The following is a 20,895-nucleotide window of genomic DNA, read 5'->3' as shown; positions in this document are numbered from 1 at the left end:
TGTGCTCCGCATCGGGAGAGGCCACGGCAGTGAGAGGCCCGCGTACCGTAAGAAAAAAAAAAAAACTGGGGTATTACTAGAGGATTTACAAAGTTACATTTTGAAAAGGTACTATTTAAACAACAACAAAACAAGTGTTATGGCAAGGCCCTTTTAAATTAGATGCCTTTGTACGAAATAGCAATTAATGCAAGTTCAGAAGCTAACAGAAATAACTTAGCCAGAGAACAGAAAAGTGCCTCATCTTATAAGTAAATACATAGAGAACTTAAATTTTGATAGAAAATACATTTGATTTCCCCAAAATATTTTTAAGTATTACATAAAAAATTACAAGGAAAAAAAATAACTACTATGGTATTCATGCATTTACAAATGGCAAAGGAGCCTCTTGCCTCAAATATTTCATATGTCTGTGTGTATGTCTGAATCCGAGAATGTTAGGATAAAATGAGAAACGTGATACAGAAACTAGACAAGCAAAATAAAATGTCACCTCGTGATAGGAGCTGGATAATAGTTAGCAGCCAGAGCTGAGCGCAATGCCTTTCTCTAAGACATTGTGCAGCTACTGAATAGCTAAAATAAAATCAAGGTTTTCAAATTATTGAGAATTGAGTATTTTATGTACATACTTGTTCATACTCAAACAATAAAAGTCATATTCTGAATGGCAAAAATACTCAGAGATGAACACTAAATAACTAAGATGAATTGTAAGCAACTGCACTAAATCTGTGTCTACCAGCTTCTATAAAAGATTTTGCAAACCAATTTTGTGAGTGCTTGCTGAATTATGAACCCTCCATTTAATTCAAATTTTTACACAGATACAAAGCATTTTATAAAATTTTGCAGAAATGATGACACATTGAAAAATAAATCTGCCACATAACAAACTGGTGAGTCCACTGTATAGCCTCTGCTTCAAAATCTATGTCAAATATGCCATATTTTTTTTGCCTCATTCATTCAACTAATATTAATTTATATAACAGGCACTGAATCACTATTTCCTAATCATCTTTTGGTTCCAATTTAGAACTGACTTCCTTTTTAAGAACTTTCTCCAAAAGCAGAAGACCACGTTAACATTCACCTCCTAGCACTCTGCCCTTACTCCCCAAAGGATTTATCATCCTTTTTTAAAAAAAAGTCCCTATGCCACCAGCAGACTCCATGGGTAGGGACTGAACCAGGCACTGTGAATGAAGTCTAGCTTCCAATGTGTTTAGTTTAAACAGGTGAAATCACACCAAGCATGAATGGGCTCATAAACATTTTAGTGCCATGAACCTTTTCGGCAACATGGTGAAGCCTAGGAACCTCTTTCTCAGAATAATATTTTTTTAAAGACAAAGTAAAATACTTAGGGTTATAAAAATTGACATGTGGTAGAATATGTTTTTATTAATATATTAAAATATAGGCTCTACCATGATTTTAAACCATAAGCATTATTTAGAGAATTATATAAATAACATCAAAATAATACGAAAATATCCATTATTTCTATTACTCACAAACTCACCAGCAAGCTAGTATTTCAGTGGTTTATTGTACATATTCATAAGTGAAAGAAATTTTCATTACAGGTTAAAGAAAATGAAGATGAATTTTTTTCTTTCTAGGTTCACATACTGTCTAAATATTACCCATGGACCTCTCAGACCCAGGTTAAGAAGCTCTATTTTAGATTCAAGAAGAACTGTAAGAGATCCTAAAACTCATAAAATAGTTCTCATAAAATTCTCTTCCCTCCAAGAAATTATAAGATTTGGTGTGAGACCAAATTAAGAATACAACAGTACAAGAATGTCAATTTATATGTATTGAAGTGTTACATAACACACCAAAGGAAAGATCCATCAAAGAAATAATTGATAAGTTGGATTTCATTAAAATTAAATACTTTGATTTTCAGAAATTTTCAAGAGAATGAGAAGACAAATCACAGACTGGGAGAAAATATGTACAAAACACATATTTGATACAGGAGTGTTATCCAAAATATACAAAGAACTCTTAAAACTCAACAATCAAAAAATGAACAAACCAATTAAAAAATGGATGAAAGATACAGACAGCTCAATAAATAATATATACAGATGGTAAATAATGTATGATACATCCATACAATAGAATATTATTCAGTGCTAAAAAGAAATGAGCAATCAAGGCATGAAAAGACACAGGAGATTTAAATATCTGCATATTAGTAAGTGAAAGAAGCCAATCTGAAAAAGCCAAGAGAAAGTATTACATTTTTGCCCTGTTTTTTGCATACAGGAGAACTATGGTTCACTTATGGTTGATGAGAGAAAAATCTTTTTTTTTTCACTTTAACAACTTTATTGGAGTATAATTGCTTTACAATGTTATGTTAGTTTCAGCTTCACAACAAAATGAATCAGTTATATATATACATATGTTCCCATATCTCTTCCCACTTGCGTCTCCCTCCCTCCCACCCTCCCTATCCCACCCCTCCAGGTGGTCACAAAGCACCAAGCTGATCTCCCTGTGCTATGCGGCTGCTTCCCACTAGCTATCTACCTTACGTTTGGTAGTGTATATATGTCCATTACTCAGCCATAAAAAGAAATGAAATTGAGCTATTTGTAATGAGGTGGATAGACCTAGAGTCTGTCATACAGAGTGAAGTAAGTCAGAAAGATAGAGACAAATACTGTATGCTAACACATATATATGGAATTTAAGGGAAAAAAATGTCATGAAGAACCTAAGGGTGAAATAGGAATAAAGACACAGACTTACTAAAGAATGGACTTGAGGATATGGGGAGGGGGAAGGGTAAACTGTGAGAAAAATCTTTTTAAAAATACAGCAGTTAATCAATACAGAAAATATGATAGAATTAGAAAAACCACCATTCTATAGCCTTCAATGTAACAAAACTATGTAGTAAAAAGTTGTTTCAGAAATGAGGTCAAAATAACACTTTGCACTTGCTAATCTCCACAAGACAACCTATTTGCAAAATGTAGATGTTTGATGGGTCACTAACTTATTCTTGTGATCAAACATAGTATCATAAATTGCAAGAGAGCCTGATATAATGTGTCTCCTGCTGGGATGAAATGATGTAGACAGCAATACTTAGGAAGTTTAAAAAAAAATCTTTAGGCCTGAATGTATTTAAAAGCCTTTTAGGGAATAAGGAAAACATTATTATAATGAAAAAAATATGTGACAAATGCAGAGTTTGGATAAGATAACTGCTCTGGACACTGAAATTTAGGGGGAAAAAGGTGAAAGTAATAAATTGGATTAAAAGGAGCTAAAGAGACATAAAATGTAAGGAGTAAACTTTAATTAGACCTTGATTTGAAGCAGTTAGAGAACCCATTTTTGAGACCATTGGGAAATTTTAAATTATGACTTGGATATTAGATAATATAATGTGTTACTTTTCTGAATATAATATAATATTTGGCTATAAAGTACAAGAAGGGCCTTACTCTTAGAAAATGCATGCTTAATTTGTAGTGGGTGAAATGTCATCACGTATGTAACTTACATTCAAACAGTTCAGCAAAATACAAACACACACACACACACACACACACACACACACACACACACACTATATTAAAATGTGAAGACCTGTTTAATCAGGGTGACAGTACATCTGTCACTATATTGTTAAAAAGAAACTTGAAGTTACAGAGAAAATGCCATTCACATACATATGTAGTTTCGAATATTGAAGTCCTTGCCTTACTAATAATACAGAAATTAATGCAATTCAACAGCACTGTTTATCTACTATTATTTATCTACTGCTACTACTTAATCACAACTTTGCTCAGAGTAAAACTAATCTTTAGAGAGTTTCTATATTTTTATTATAAATTCATTCATTCAATAATCACTTACTGAAAACTATTTACTTATCTCACATACACTAACACATATATTTCATATTTTCCATTTCCAAAAAATTGGTTGGAAAACCCATAACATAAATGGGGGGCGAAGGGGAGGGAAGAACATACCGCTTGTATTAAAAGCCATACAGCACACTGGTTTTTCATGAGCAGGGAAATGGGCCACGATGCCATCACTGTCAGAATCCTCACTCACAAGCACCTTTACAAAAAAGAAGGCAAATGGAAGTTAAGTTAACCAACGACTGAGCCTGAAGGTATACACAGATACACCACTGCATCCCTGACCAAATAACATGTTTCCGCTACATTTGAAGATTATTCTTGGCAATATAAGGTGAGAATGTCACTTCAGAAATAGGAAAAGATATAACATGTCCCCAGCAGATCAATCATATAACCTCTAAAAACAGTTGGTTGACTTGACTGTACATGACAGAGACAATAATTTCTTGAAGCGTAGATTCAGAAAAAAATGAAAAGCATAAAATCAGCTATGCAGAGCTTCATCTAAGAATAGGAACAAGAGTTCTTATTGTGTTATGGCCTGCTGAAAAACTCTTGGCCATGACTGGAACAGAACAGTGAAAAACAACATAAGTTAAATACAAACAAACAGCCATATATTAGAGGAATTATCGAAATATTTTTTACTTAAAGTACAAAAGTTATGGTCTTTTGTACTTTAATCTAACTCCTAGATTTTAGATGGACACATCACTTCTTTGAAAATATTACCAAGCAAAAGTATATTGGAACAGGCAGTTTTGTATCTCAAATTTATTTCCCTTAATTTTCTTACTAAGCGTATTGAAATACAATTTACATTCCATACAATTTGCCCATTGTGAGTACACTGTTCAATGATCCCTAAGGAAAAAAGCTTTAAAATAACATGTATTCGTTTTACAAAGCAAGTAATTAACTCAAGAAACAAAAAAGTTTTACATATCTAATGTTGCAAAGGAAAAACCTACTGTACCAATATTGGATCATGATCGACATAAAGAATTTAATCTGAAGTAATCCAGGAAGTAGTCCTACACTGGCAAAGTTAATTTTTCTTTTAGAGTAAAAAGCTTTACAGAGGTATAGTTTACATTCCATAAAAGTCACTTATTTTATGTTTACAATTCAATGATTTTATACAGTACTACAACCATTACAACAATCCATTATATAGAAACATCTGATTTGTCACCCTTTCCTATCTTAATGCTTTAATCTTCTTGCCTTATTGCTCTGGCTAGAATCTGCAATTCAGTTAAGCTGCAGACTGATCATTTTTCTGTCTGTAGATTTTTTTTCATTACCACTTAAACCATTTTTAAGTATTCACTTCAGTTCTGTTAAGTATACTCATATTGTTATCTAACAGATTTCTAGAACTTTTTCATCTTGCAAAACTTAAATTCTATACGCACTAAACACTAATTCTTCTTCTTCCCTCCTCCCACCCTTAGTAACCACCTTTTAATTTTGTTTCCATGATTGTGACTACTTTAGATATTCAAAATAAAAGGAAGAATTTAGTATTTGTACTTTTATGACTGGCTATTTCCCTTAGCACAATGTCCTCAAGGTTCATCCACATTGTAACATGTAAAAAGATTTCCTTCTTTCCTAAGTTTGTGTAATATTATTACATTGTATGTATATACCACATTTCTCTTTATCCATTTATCTGGCAATGGACATTTGGATTGCTTCCACCTCCCAGGTACCGTGAATAACACTGCAAAGAACAGGAGTGTGTAAATATCTCTTCAAGATCCTGATCTGAATTATTCTGCATATAAATGCCGAAGTGGGATTACTGGATCACATGGTAATTCTATTTTTAATATTTTGAGAAACTTTCATACTGATTTCCATAATGGCTGCATCATTTTACATTCCCACCAAAAGTTCACAAGGGTTCCAACTTCTCCCCATCTTCTGACAACACTGTTAAATTCTGTTCTGTTTATAGTGGTCGTCCTGATAGGCAGGAGGTGGTATTTCACTGTGGTTTTGATTTGCTAATGATTAGTGATGTTAAGCATCTTTTCATATGCTTATTGGACATCCCTACATCTTCTTTGGAGAATTTTCTATTCAAGTCCTATGCCCATTTGTTAATCGGGTTATTTTTTTATTATTATTATTGTTGAGTTGCAGAAACTCCTTATTCATACTATATATTAATTCCTTATGAGCCATATGATTTACAATGATTTTCTCCCACTCCATAGGGTGCCTTTTCACTTGGTTGATTTTTTCCATTTAGACACAGAAGTTTTAAAGTTTGATGTAGCTCCATTTGTCTATATTTTATTTTGTTACCTGTGCTTTTGGTTTAATATCTAAGAAATCATTGCCTGATCCAATGTCCTAAAGATTTTCTCCTATGTTTTCTTGTAGGCGTTTAATAGTTTCCAGTCTAATGGTTGGGTCTATAATCTATAATCATTTTTGTATATGGAATAAGGTAAGGGTCCAACTTCATTCTTTTGCATGTAGCTATCCAGTTTTCCAAACCTCATTTGTTGAAGAGACTGCCGTTTCCCCACTGTGAGCTTTTTCCAACCTTGTCAAAAATCTTTCGGATGCATATGGTCTTATTTCTGCACTCTCTATTCTGTTCCATTGGTCTACATATCTATCTTTACACCAGTAACACATCATCTTAATTACCACTGCTTTGCAATATGATTTGAAATGAGGCAGAGTTGTGTTGTTTTTCTTTTTCCAAGATTGTTTCAGCTTTTCAGGGTCCCTTCAGATTCCATAAGAATATGAGGATGGTTTTTTTCTATTACTGCCACAAAATGTCATAGAGATTTTCATAGGTATTGCATTTAATATCACATTAGGTGCTATGGATATTTTAACAACATTGTCTTCAAATCCACAAGCACGAGATGTTTTTCCCATTTTTTGTATCTTCTTTCACTTCTTTTAACAACGCATTATAGTTTTCAGTGTACAAGTCTTTCACCTCGTTTTTGTTTGAGTTTGTCTTCTTAAAAAAAAAAATCAACAAAATTGACAGCCCTTAATTAGACTAACAAAAAAAGAGAGAAAATTCAAATAGCTAAAATTAGAAATGATTATTTAGTAACGTGTTGTTTAGCTTCCATGTGTTTGTGTTTTTTACCTTTTTTTCCCCCTGTAACTGATTTCTAATCTCATAGCGTTGTGGTCAGAAAAGATGCTTGATATGATTTCAATTTTCTTAAATTTACTGAGGCTTGATTTGTGACCCAAGAAATGATCTATCCTGGAGAATGTTCCATGCGCACTTGAGAAGAAAATGTAATCTGTTTTTTGGATTGAATGTCCTATAAATATCAATTAAATCTATCTGGTCTATTGTGTCATTTAAAGCTTATATATCCTTATTAATTTTCTGTTTGGATGATCTGTCCATTGGTGTGAGGTTTTAAAGTCCCCCACTATTATTGTGTTACTGTAGATTTCCTCTTTTAGAGCTGTTAGCAGTTGCCTTATGTATTGAGGTGTTCCTATGTTGGGTGCATATATAATTGTTATATCTTCTTCTTGGATTGATCCCTTGATCATTATGTAGTGTCCTTCCTTGTCTCTTGTAACATTCTTTATTTTAAAGTCTATTTTACCTGATATGAGTAATGCTACTCCAGCTTTCTTTTAATTTCCATTTGCATGGAATATCTTTTTCCATCCCCTCCCTTTCAGAATGGCCATCATCAAAAAATCTACAAACAATAAATGCTGGAGAGAGTGTGGAGAAAAGGGAACCCTCTTGAACTGCTGGTGGGAATGTAAATTGATACAGCTATGGAGAACAGTATGGAGGTTCCTTAAAAAACTAAAAATAGAATTACCATATGACCCAGCAATCCCACTACTGGGCACATACCCAGAGAAAACCATAATTCAAAAAGACACATGCACCCCAATGTTCACTGCAGCGTGATTTACAATAGCCAGGTCATGGAAGCAACCTAAATGCCCATCAACAGATGAATGGATAAAGAAGATGTGGTACATATATACAATGGAATATTACTCAGCCATAAAAAGGAACGAAATTGGGTCATTTGTAGAGACGTGGATGGATCTAGAGACTGTCATACAGAGACAGAGTGAAGTAAGTCAGAAAGAGAATAACAAATATCATATATTAATGCATATATGTGCAACCTAGAAAAATGGTACAGATGAACCAGTGTGCAGGGCAGAAACAGAGATACAGATGTAGAGAACGTATGGACACCAAGGGGGGAAAGTGGCGGGGGTGTGTGCGCATGTGTGATGAATTGGGAGATTGGGATTGACATATATACACTAATATATATAAAATGGGTAACTAATAAGAAGCTGCTGTATAAAAAAATAAATAAAATTCAAAAAAAATAATAAAATTAGAAATGAAACAAGAGCCATTAAAACTGATGTCACAGAAATAAAAAGGATTATAAGATATATCTATGAGGCCCTCATTGTCCTGAGACCAAAACAAGAGAAAGACAAAAAGAAAACTACAAATCAATATCCCTGATGAATAATGATGCAAAAATCTAAAAGAAAACAGGATCAAACCAAGTTCAAAACATTAAAAGGATCATACACCAAGAAAAGTGAGACTTATACTTGGAATGTAAGGATGGTTCAACATACAAAAATCAATTAATATAATATACCACATTAACAAACTGAAGAACAAAAGATGATTGATTGATCATCTCAATCAATGCAGAAAAAGAATTTGCCAAATTCAACCACTTCCATGATAAAAACACTCAACAAACTAGGAATACATGGAAACTACCTCAATACAATAAAAGTTACATATGCAGAGTCTGAGGCTAATATTACACACAATGGGCAAGACTGAAAGATTTTCCTCTAAGATCAGTAAAAAGGCAAGGATGCCAACTCTCAGTACTACCTATTCAACATAGTACTATAAGGTCTAGCCATAGCAACCAGACTAAAAGGGGGGGAAAAAGAAAAAGAAAAGAAATACAAGGCATACAAATTGGAAAAGAAAGAAAATTACCTCTGTAATAGATTTTACAGATTACACACACACACAAAATTCAACAAAGTTGCAGGATATAAAATTAAAACTCACAATCAGTTTCGTTTCTATACACTAACAAAGACCAAATTAAAAAGGAAATTAAGAAAACAATCCCATTTGCTATATCATCAGATTTATCAACTTTGTTAATCTTTTCAAAGAACCAGTTTTGGATTTTCCCCATCATTTATTTCACTGTTTGTTATTTTGTTGACTCCTGGTCATATTTCTATTATTTACTTCATTTGTCTTGCTTTGGTTATAATTTGTTGTTTTTGAAATCTCTTAATGGAGAGCTAAGATTATTAATTTAGGACCACTTTTCTTTTCTACTATAACCATTTAAAACTGTAATTTTCCCATCATTCAATAATATAGCTACAATTATAATTTCTGATATGTTCTATTTCTGTGTTCATTGCATTCAAAATATTTTCTAATTTCCTTGAGACTCTTTCATTTCATAATTTCATTCTATTATTGATTTCCATTCTTTAGATTTGTTTTATGGCCAATCATATGGTCTATCTTGGAAAATGTTCCAGATGTTCTTGAAAACAATCTTACGTTTGTAGGTTTTGGGGGAAGATTTAGGTCATGTTGGTTGACAGTCTTAATCAAGTCTTCTAAATCTTTAAAAATTTTCTGTATAGTTCTTCCATCAATTATTGAAAGCACAGTATTTAAATCTCAAACTGCAAATGTTAGCTAGAATTTCTTCTTTCAATCTGTCAGATTTTGTTTAATGCTTGCTGCACTATGTTGTTAGGTGTTTACACATTATTAGTTGTTTTATCTACCTATTACATTGACCCTCTTATCATTATGAAACATCCCTCTTTTCCTCTGGCAATATTTCTTGACTTAAAGTCTTTTATCAGATATTAATATAGCCATTCCAATTCTACTATGGTTATTGTTTGCATGGTACATTTCTTCCATTCTTTCACTTGAAACAATTATGTCTTTGAATCTAAAGTGATTCTGGTCTGACAATCACTGTCTTTTAACTTGAGTCCATTTATAGTTAATATAATTACACACATAATTGGATTTAGGTCTGCCATTTTCCATTTATTTTTATGTCTCAGGTGTTTGTTGTTGCTCTGATCCTCTTCCTTTGTGTTAAACAATTATTTTTAATGTTTACTATTTTTATCTTCTGTTAATTCTTTGGATTAATTTCCTAAGTGGTTACTGTACAGGCTATAAGGTGCTGTATAGACAACAAGATTACATGTTAATTCCACACTTAATTGCAATAAATTATAGCTCCTTGCTCCAGTATAGCTCCATTTCCTCCCCATTCCTTTGTGCTATTATTATCATGGGAATTATCAACTGAGAAACATCATTATTCCCTAAAACAATCTTCCAATTACATATATGTTGACATGTTTAATGTTGCTCCGAAGGTCTCTGAGACTCTATTTTTTTTTTAACTTTTTATTTTCTATTGGATATAGCAGATTAACAATGTATTAGTTCCAGGTGTACAGCAAAGTGATTCGGTTATACATATACATGTGTCTATTATTTTTCAAATTCTTCTCCCATTTAGGTTGTTACATAATATTAAACAGAGCTCCCTGTGCTATACAGTAGGTCCTGTTGGTTATCCATATTAAATATAGCAGTGTGTACAGGTCAATCCCAAACTCCCTAACTACCCCTCCCCCCGACACTTCCCCCGTGGTAACCATAAGTTCACCATAAGTTCATTCTCTAAGTCTGCGAGTCTGTGTCTGTTTTGTAAATAAGTTCATCTGTATCATTTTTTTTTAGCTTCCACATATAAGCTATATCACGATGTTTCTCCTTCTCTGACTTACTTCACTCAGTATGACAATTCTGTCCAGTAATGTACTTATTTTCTGGGGAAAAGATTTGCTTATCTCTTCACTCCATCATAGCTGGGAGTCATTCCCCAATTACCACAAAATTCATACATACAAATCACCCCATATAAGTGGATAATGCTTAGTAAATGTATACAGTTGTATAACCATTACCACATTCTAGATTTAGAATACTTCCAACACCCCAAAATTTCTTCATGATGACTTTAGAACACCAACCACAAGTCCCAGACAATCCCTAGTGTATATTTCATCTCATCTGCCTTTTCTAAAATTTTTCAAAATATTTCAAATAAATAGAATCATGCGATTTATCTCCCATTTCTTTCTAAACATATAATTTTTTTGTTCAATCATATTGCTTCAGGTATCATTCATTTCTTTGTATTGCTTACGTGTATTCCACTGTATGGAGGGACCACAACATCTGGGTTCACCAAACAATTCTTGGCAATTTGGATTATTTCCAATTGATTGCTATTATGCATAACGCTGTTATGAATATCTGCACACACATCTTTTTTGTGAAACATGTTTTTATTTCTCTTGGGGAGATACCTAGAAGTGGATTTGCTCAGTCATATGGTAAATATATACTGAACTTTTTAAGAAATAGGAATAACTGTTTTCCAAAGTATAGATACTTTCATATGTCCACCAGTAGAGTATAAGGTTTCATCTCTCCACATCCTTTTCAACAGTTTATACTGTATGTCTTTTTAATGAAGGGCAATCTATTGGAGACAGAAATTAGAATGGTGGTCAACAGGGAGTGTGAGAACAGGGGGATGGGGAGTTACTGTTTAATGGGTACAGATGATGAAAAGTTCTGGACATGGATAATGGCAATGGTTGTACAACATTGTGAATGTACTTAATATCACTGAATTGTAAACTTAAAAATGGCTGAATGGCAAATTTTATGTTATATATATTTTACCACAAGTGGGGGGAAACATGGGTTATAAATTATTTCTCTCATCTCTCTTTTCCATTCTTCCATTTGACTTTAAAAAATGTTAGGTAAGGAAAACAAGAAAAAGAAAAGAAGCTTATACGAGCAGTCTCCAGGAAAGTGTGTTAAACCAAGTCTGCTAAATAACTGATAGATTGCTTTAGGAAATATAGTATATACACAGAGTTGTGCAACCATTATGACAATCAAATTTAGAACACTTTCATCACCCAAAAGAAACTTCATAACCATTAACAGTCACTCCCCACCTGATTCCCTCCAAACTCCAAGCCCTAGGCAACCAATCTATTTCCTCTCTATGTAGATTTCTCTATTCTGGACATTTCATATAAATAGATTCATACAATATGTATTCTTTTGCGACTGGCTTCTTCCACTAAGCATAAGATTTTCAAGGTTCATTCATTTTGTAGCATTTTGTAGCATGATTCACTACTTCATTTCTTCTTATTGCTAAATAATATTACACTGTATGTATATACCACATTTTATTTAACCATCCATCAATCAGTTGATGTACATTTGGGCTGCTCCTATTTTTTGGCTATTACAAATCATGCTGCTACGACCATTCATGTACAAGTTTTTACATGAAAATACATTTTCATTTCTTTTGGTAATATATCTCCTAAGAGCAAATCTCTTCAGAGACAAATTGCTGAGTCAATGGTAACTCTTTTCCAAAGCAGCTGTACAATTTTATGTTCCCACCACCAGTGTACCAGGGCTCTCATTTCTGCTTACTAGCCATTAGCATATCATATTTGGAAAGATGGCTATTCAAATCCTTTACTCATTTTAAAATAAGGCTATTTATATTTTTATTATTCAGTTATAGGAGTTCTTTCAATATTCTGGATACACACACAAATGAATGCAAGTAAAACAAATGGTGAGAGCTGAATATGGTCTGTAGCCTAGTTAACAGTAAAACGTCATTGTCAACAACCTGGTTTTGATATTTTACGACAGTTATATAAGATGTCACAGTTTGGGGAAACCATCTTCAACTTACTGTGAGTCTACAGTTATTTCAAAATTAAAAGTTAAAAATGTAGAGCAGGGACTTCCCCGGTGGTCCAGTGGCTAAGACTCCACGCTCCCAATGCAGGGGGGCCTGGGTTTGATCCCTGGTCAGGGAACTAGATCCCACATGCTGCAACTAAAGATCCCGTGTCCCACAACTAAAACAAGATCCCGCATGCTGCAACTAATAAAAGATCCCACGTGCCACAACTAAAAAGATCCTGCAATGCCACAACTAAAAAGATCCTGCATGCCAGGCACAGCCAAATAAATAATAAATAAATATATTCTTTTAAAAGAGTATTAAAAAAATGTAGAGTATACTGCAACTTTCATGCTGATAGGTGACAAGTGGTATCTTAGGGTAGTTTTGTCTTTCTCTTATAACAAGTCTAAAGATTTTACACCATTTGTAAGTATTTTATTTTTTCACTGAAATATTTTGTCCTTTGCTCACTTTTCTATTTTAACTCAATCTTATGATTCCCTTTCCTTTCATATATTATAACCTTATACCTCTCCTTCCAATACAATTAGCACTGAATACTCTACTTGATGGTACTAATACAGAAGCCATCCAGCAAAAAGGATCATTAATCTTGGTGAATACCAAAACCTCATGCCACTATATAGGATTCTTTGAATCTTCTCTTTATGAACTTCACAAATATAACAACCAGATACTTTTGTAGAGATTCTCTCCACTGCATCATCATCTTGCCTAAAATATCAATATCAAATCAATACCAGCGATATCCCAATACAGTTGTCCTGAGACATTTAATTTTTACTCACTACTTAACTAAACAGGCTAAACTCCCAAGTATATGTAGCAACAACTTGTGTTTGTTAAAACAAAGCAAAGTAAGGTGGATACAAGGTGGATAAGGCTTTATCATATGAACAAAAAGATAGACAAACACCACAAGAACCATCAAATTACTATGAATAACACTTGTATTTGCAATCAGGGCAAGAAATAGCTCTAGTTTATGTTATCACTCTGGAGCGTTTTTCTTTGATTAGAGACTTTGCCACCTTGTTAACTGAAATTATATAAATTTATAAAGGCAAATTACACCGCTTAACTTATCCTAGCCATGAAATGCTTTTAAATAAAACATGAAAGTAACACAGACAAAAATAGACAAAGTCAAGCAAATACATTCCCCTTTAATGCAGGTACCATACAGTGATCCTGTCACCATCAAATCAAACTAATCAATTCAGCATCAGAAAGATGGTGAATCAAATTTTATACACTATCCCTGTAAACATGAAAATATATTTATTAAAGGCTCAATGCCTTTAAACAGCAAAAGTGCACATAATGTCAGCTTTAGTTCCTGATATGTATAGGGACAAGAAGAAACACTACAGCTAAGGTCAAACATCAGTGGGAAAGGGCTAAAAGTGATAAATCCATGACATTAACCACTGCAGTCTTTCTAATACAATCCAGCATAACCTAAAAACAGCTTTGTACTTCAACTGAACTACTTATCAGAGACAAAAATGTCTTCCTGACAAAAAACAGATTCACATTAATAAAAGAAGACAGTATTATATTGAGGAAATCTTATTGCTTAAAAAAATATTGATAATTCCTTCAAAATGCACAAAGCAACTTATTATTTATTTCCTGTCTTTTATTAGAATTTTTAAATCAATCAAAATTGCAGAATATGTTATAAGTAGGAATGAAAAGAGATTATGCTCCCAACAAATAATAGAAAAGATAAAACTTTTCAGGTTGAGCAACACTTTGACTTTTTTAACTTTTAAAAGCTAACATTTCTATGATTCTTATTTCCTAATGAACAACTTTACTTGTTTCCAGGGTTAACAATGCACTTATCACAGAAAAATGAACTTTTGTACAATCTACTGTTCACTTCCATATTCCAAATGTGAGAATTCCAATTTAAAGTTATAAAAAGTTAACAAAGAACTAGGGGAAAAAAAAAACCAAAGAAACCACATGTGAAAACACAAGACCTAATGCTATGCTTTTCGTATAAATTAAATTTTTCTTTTTACTCATTACATAAATTAATGAGTTATAGCTCTATTTCATCAAAAATAATAAGAGATAACATTTTCAACTTTTAAATTACCACAAATCAGTCTGTCAACAAATGCTAGAAGCTCAACAGATTTAAATCCACTCACCAAACTAGACAGTGTTGAGGAGGGTTGTTACTACTTAGTAAATGTGGGTGGCCTTGGAGGTGAATTAATTAAGAATCGAAGGACAAAAGAAAATATTTTTTACTTTAACACTCATAGAACACTAAGGGTTTATATATTTAATTCCAATTTAAAAAGAGAACATCTGTATGTGTCTATCAACTTGAGCTAATTAACACAACTTTAAAAAAAGTAATTACAAGTTTGCTAGCACTTCATTAAAACGAGTTTTAAACAGGAATACAAGTCTGTAACATATCTGATTAACCACAAAGTTAAGATGGGAAAGGCAGAGAATTATATTATTCAGATTTTAAATAAAATATGAGAGCCAGATTCAATAACCCAGAAATTCAAAGATTTCTGGGGGTGTTTTAATTGCAGCACAGTCCATATTTTTTTGAAATGCCACTTGATCTTACTATAGGAATTAGTATATGAGTACCAGCCAAATGTAATCTTTCATCAAGATGTAGAACCACATATACTGGAAGCAGATTTTCTCAAAAGAACATGCAATATTTAGGGTTAATATTTTAATGGGTCACATAATTATGTCCTGAAAATGGAATTAAATATAAATTCTATATAAAATTAAAATAATTTCTATTTCCAAATCTTGCTCTACTCCTATCTCATTCTAGTAATCAGGTTTACATTGTGTATTTATAGCAAGGATCACAAACCATGAAAATTACCTTCCTTTCAGAAATGTATTTTAAAATTCATGACTATGATTCAAAAGAAAATACTGTCTATAAATGTATGAGGAAGAAAAACAAAACGCAACTGGTTTCTTTCTAGCAAGACTTACATAAGCATAACATATTTCTCCATGTTTATAATCACTCCTAAATGTTTCTGAACATAGGCTGTAAAAATCTGTTTTATGTGAAGATATAAGATCTTATAATAAGTTATTACCATTTATATATTCTAATATACTCTTTGAGTTTTTTTGTATTTTTTCATATTTATAAGGAAGTATCTGTAATAAAATTTGTAATAAAATTTATTAATACTATTGTCATTTATTACCATCATAATTAGTCATAATTAGTCTAAGTTATAACAAGTGTCATTAAAAAAAAGAAACAGTACTAAACAGTATAAAAGAGATATATAATTATTTATTTATGGAACAAATGTCCTGATGAAGAGATAGCAAGAGAATTCTATAGAACCTCAATTTTACCTTCAGGTTTGATACATTAACAATGTCTGAAATAATAGGTTTTAACATGTTACTCATCATTTTTTAAAAGGGTCTACACCATTTATAGTTTTTATAAAATATTGGCTATATTCCCTGTGTTGTACAATAATTACTCATCATTTTTTGAAAAAAAACAAAATTCTAACCTGAGATAACCTTAATTTTCTACAATTCCAAATTAACACATCTCCAAATACATTTTGTATGATCTTGATCATTGATCAAATGATATTGATCAAATGATATTGTTAGTCACTCCATCCTCTGCACAAAATGAACATTACATGCATCACATGTTCTTACCTGGCCCTCTCCAACTGTCTCAGTGTCGATTACTGTGATGATGCCTGGGACCAGAGGACTCCGCCTTGAATTACTATGGATGGCAACATCATCTTCTGTCACACCTGAAGGCAGCGTGCCTGTCAGCTGAGTCACCACCTTCCCAACCATTGTCAGGCCAGTTTTCAATGTCTATACAATGAAAGGTAAAATGTATGACTTCACATCAGTATTTGGATTCTAAATAGTAATACATGTTTTGTTAATTCACATTAAATTCTTTATTCTCTAACAAGCTTATACGTAGCAGTGCACTGTCACAGAAATTCAGTCTGATTTTTATACGATCTTAAATTTTAGTTAGAAAATTGGTATTAGATTGAGTGAATGGTATCAGTAGATTCCCCAAAGCCAGCATGGTGAGAATAAAGCTATAGGTAAATAATTAAAGAGTTTGTTTCACATGAGGATACAATTATACTTTTATTAACAATATTTATTTTTCCCCTCTCCTCAATGCGTATAACTTAAAATATGTGAAATATTAAGAAGTAGCAACTATGTGATGTTCTATTTTTTAAACAGTATAAACCTAATACTGAGTCAACTTTTTAGCAGGAAAAAGACTGAGATACTGGTAGAATTCATATGTGAAAACAACTTGGATTCCAAGTTAAATCTATAATACGATATTATATAATATTGTACATCAAGATTTGGCATGTAGAAAATACAGTCTCCATCCAAGATACTTTTACTAGATGAATGAAATGTCATATAAAATTAACCAAGAAGGTTCTTTTCTCTCTGCTAACAGAGAGAGATTAATTAATAATTAATTATTTCAATTAAAGACAACTTAAGACGTTTCAGAATTACATTTTAGTTCCATTTCATTGAAAACAAAGAGATGAAACTAACTCATGTGCATGTTTTCTTTTATGTGAATCTCATCTGATTATTCTCATAACCATTAACAAACAATCACATTAAGTAACAGGGTTTTCTCTTTTTGTCTGAAAGGGAAGAAAGTGAAAACAAAGAGAAAATTATGTGATTCATAAACACATTAACATATCTAATCATTAGAGCCAAAATAAGTTGTCTAGATTACATGGACATATCAGAAATTATGCATGATACAATAGACACATATCCTCATACTGTGAGGAAAAGTTTTTATTAAAATACTTCAAATTAATCTTCAATACCGTGACTTGCTCTTTTTAAAATAATTATGGACCTATATTCTGGCATATGCTATAGCTAAATTTTAAAATGTATATTATATATACAGCATTTCAAATATTAATTTATAAATGCTACTAGGCAAAAAAGGTTGTTTATAAAGGCCTAAATGTAATTTAAACAACAACCACATGGAACTAAAAAAAAACGAAACAGGGCTTCCCTGGTGGCGCAGTAGTTGAGAGTCCGCCTGCCAATGCAGGGCACACGGGTTCGTGCCCTGGTCTGGGAAGATCCCACATGCCGCAGAGCGGCTGGGCCCGTGAGCCATGGCCGCTGAGCCTGCGCGTCCGGAGCCTGTGCTCCGCAACGGGAGAGCCCGCAACAGTGAGAGGCCCACGTACCGCAAAAAAAAAAAGGAAACATACATAATATATGTATTATTTTACTGTAGCTATGTTCCATGGAAACTTGATTATGAACTCAGAAATGGTTAAGGCTCTTTAACAAAAATGATCTGGACAGATATCCTCAAACACCTCTACTCTTTAAAGAAGAGAAAATTGAGGCTACAGAAGTTAAAGAAAATGGCAGCTCAAACAGCCAGCCAACGACAAAGCCAGAACTCAAAACTAGGACTATCTCCAAACCACTATCCAGTATTACCTTGTAATCTATTCCTGTTACTACCTGTGATCTCACACACTTCATGAATTCAGTACACAAATGCATACTGGGAAGGAGAAATGAAAACCGTCATAGTGTATCCTAATAAATACTTAAATAAAATAACCAGGAAAGCCATTTGCTGAATTCAAGCAAAATGATATAACTTACAGCTGACTGAAACCAAGAAAAAGCCACAAATCAATTGTAACTGTTTTGTTTAGTGCTAAAAACTCAAACTGCAGTGATTATAAAACACATTAGTGCTCCTCAATTAGCAGCCAAACATTTGTTTCAATAATTCACAAGAAATGACTTACACAAAGTCTGTTAGAGTGTTGTCAAGAAAGCCTCTGAAGGACCAGCAAAACCAGGCGCCACAGTATATTGATGTCAAAAGCGGGCCAGGAAGCCTGATTAACCTCTGAGCTGCTTCAGCTGATGTACTTACTCCATTAATGCTAATGGAGATGCTCCCACTTAAACGGAGCTAACCCTTTATCAAAGGAATGCCTTTCAGGTTTAAAGTCTTTAATTGTTTATCCTCCCCATTTGCCCTTGAGCTTATTATTTCATGCTCTTATACCAATGAAAAGGAATAAAACTAAAATAACTGGAGCACACAGAAAGTGGAGGTAATGTACCAAAGCAAACCACAAGATAAAGGGAAAAGTTAATAGAAGAGAACTAGGAAAAAAACTCCAGAAAGAGGGGAAAAAGAGTAGTATATTTCAGCGTTAAAGGCTAGTATTACAGAAAGAGTTAATGATGCTTCTCACCAAAACAAAACAAAACAAAACAAAACAACTTAGGACTATTGGTTGGGTCTTCTTATCAGTGGACAAAAAATTAAACCCAAAATTTAACAGTCATCAAATCTTTACTTTGTATAGTAAGTAACATGACAGTACTATCTATCATAGCTCATTAACTTTCAAAATAAGGTCTAATGCAGGGTGTGAGAGAGGAGTGCTGGAAGCTTTCTACATTAGTAAAGACCTTTGCCTCTAGGAAAAATTTGTTTCCATGTTAGAGTCATATCAGCGAGCACTAATGTCCTCACAATCTGAAGAATATTACAAGAATATTCACATAACTAATCTGTAAAGTGCTGAACATAAGACTATAACGAATGTGTCAGATAATCTACTGTGACCAAAAATTCAAATGAGCATGGTTCTTATTCTGTTCTGTTGCAGACAGATTTGCAGACAGATTTGCCAAAGGGTCACTAGTCATCTTTAACCTTTCTCAGGCCATATCAGTTGTCCTCCCTCTCCATTAGGACTAATGGTGCTGCTTTCACAAAAGCTGTTAGTTGTCATTAAGAAGTTATCAGATAACAGGAGAAAACAGAGGCATTTTTATTAAATCAATTTACAATGCTGAGGTTAAAACACATTAAAAGGAAAAATCAAATAGAACAGTTATAAGGTAACTAGAATATATGGACCAAGATTTAATAAATATTTCAAAATAATCCAATTTGAACAATTTCAATATTAAACTTCCTTCAACACAACCTCAGAGAATTTTTCACTATTATATTCTTTATAAGGAAAGCCAAATTATTTGGAAAGATGAATTTTAAGTGCTATTTGAAAAACCAGGAAAAAAAAAAGGTTATTTCCTCTAAGGAGATCCAAACACATATACAATTAATATAATTTATACTTACAATTGTAATGTAAGACATAAAAGAGAATTAAAAATTTAATAATTAATCCTTCTATATAACAAAGTGGTTAACCTATATGAAGCTGCATGAGAAGCTATCAGAGAGAGAACAATATTAATGATTACTCTGTCAAAGGAAGTGTAGCATTCTTTTTTTTTCAAATTCATTATTTCATTTATTCCATTATTGAATTCATTTATTGACTGCTACATATTGGGTTTACAGAAATGAACAAAATATAGACCCCAACCTCAAGGAATTCACCATCTAGTGGGAGAGACTAATAAACTGACAATCATAAACAATTATACACACACACATATGTTACCAAACCAGGTTCATCTTGCCCAACACACAGCAAGCCAAAAAGCTGAGACCTCGAGGTCTGCAGCAAAGAGAAGTTTTCTTCACAATATAGCCAAGCAAGAAGACAGGAGAACAAATCTCAAATGCACCTCCCTGAAGGCAAGGGGCTCAGGGTATTTATGTCATAAAGAATAAAGAAGCAGGGCAGTCTGAGGTGTGGGGAGTGTGGGAAGCATGGGGGAAAATGATTGGGAAAAAATGTACAGGCATAACAAAGCTACAGGTCTCTGCACGTTCAAAAGGTCATGGAGCAGACCCTTGCACAGGCCCAGGTGAAGGGTAGGTGGCCCCATCCAGTTTTTTTTGCTTTTTCAATAAAAGTGTTTCTTTCATTTTTTTTTAACTTTACTTATTTAATACAGCTGGTTCTTATTAGTTATCTATTTTATACATATTAGTGTATACATGTCAATCCCAATCTCCCAATTGACAACACCACCTCCCCACCCCACTATCCCCGCTTGGTGTCCATCCGTTTTTTCCCTAC

General features: G+C 33.0%; 1 protein-coding gene across 3 annotated transcripts in view; it reads right to left on the bottom strand.

Annotated features, from left to right (window-relative positions):
* BCAS3 (BCAS3 microtubule associated cell migration factor) overlaps positions 1-20,895 on the bottom strand; it is a 592,536-nt gene that overhangs the window by 411,330 nt on the left and 160,311 nt on the right. For all 3 annotated transcript variants that reach the window (XM_007464906.1, XM_007464904.1, XM_007464905.1), the window contains exons 12-13: positions 16,532-16,702; positions 4,020-4,113 (exon numbers count right to left, since the gene is read on the bottom strand). In XM_007464906.1, coding sequence (XP_007464968.1) covers positions 4,020-4,113; positions 16,532-16,702 — 265 coding nt within the window. The remainder of the gene's footprint in view (positions 1-4,019; positions 4,114-16,531; positions 16,703-20,895) is intronic.

This window comes from Lipotes vexillifer, unplaced genomic scaffold (assembly GCF_000442215.2).
Source record: "Lipotes vexillifer unplaced genomic scaffold, Lipotes_vexillifer_v1.1 scaffold788, whole genome shotgun sequence".
Lineage (NCBI taxonomy): Eukaryota > Metazoa > Chordata > Mammalia > Artiodactyla > Lipotidae > Lipotes > Lipotes vexillifer.
The sequence above is the reverse complement of the archived record's forward strand: the minus strand, read 5'-3'. Positions and strand labels throughout refer to the sequence as shown.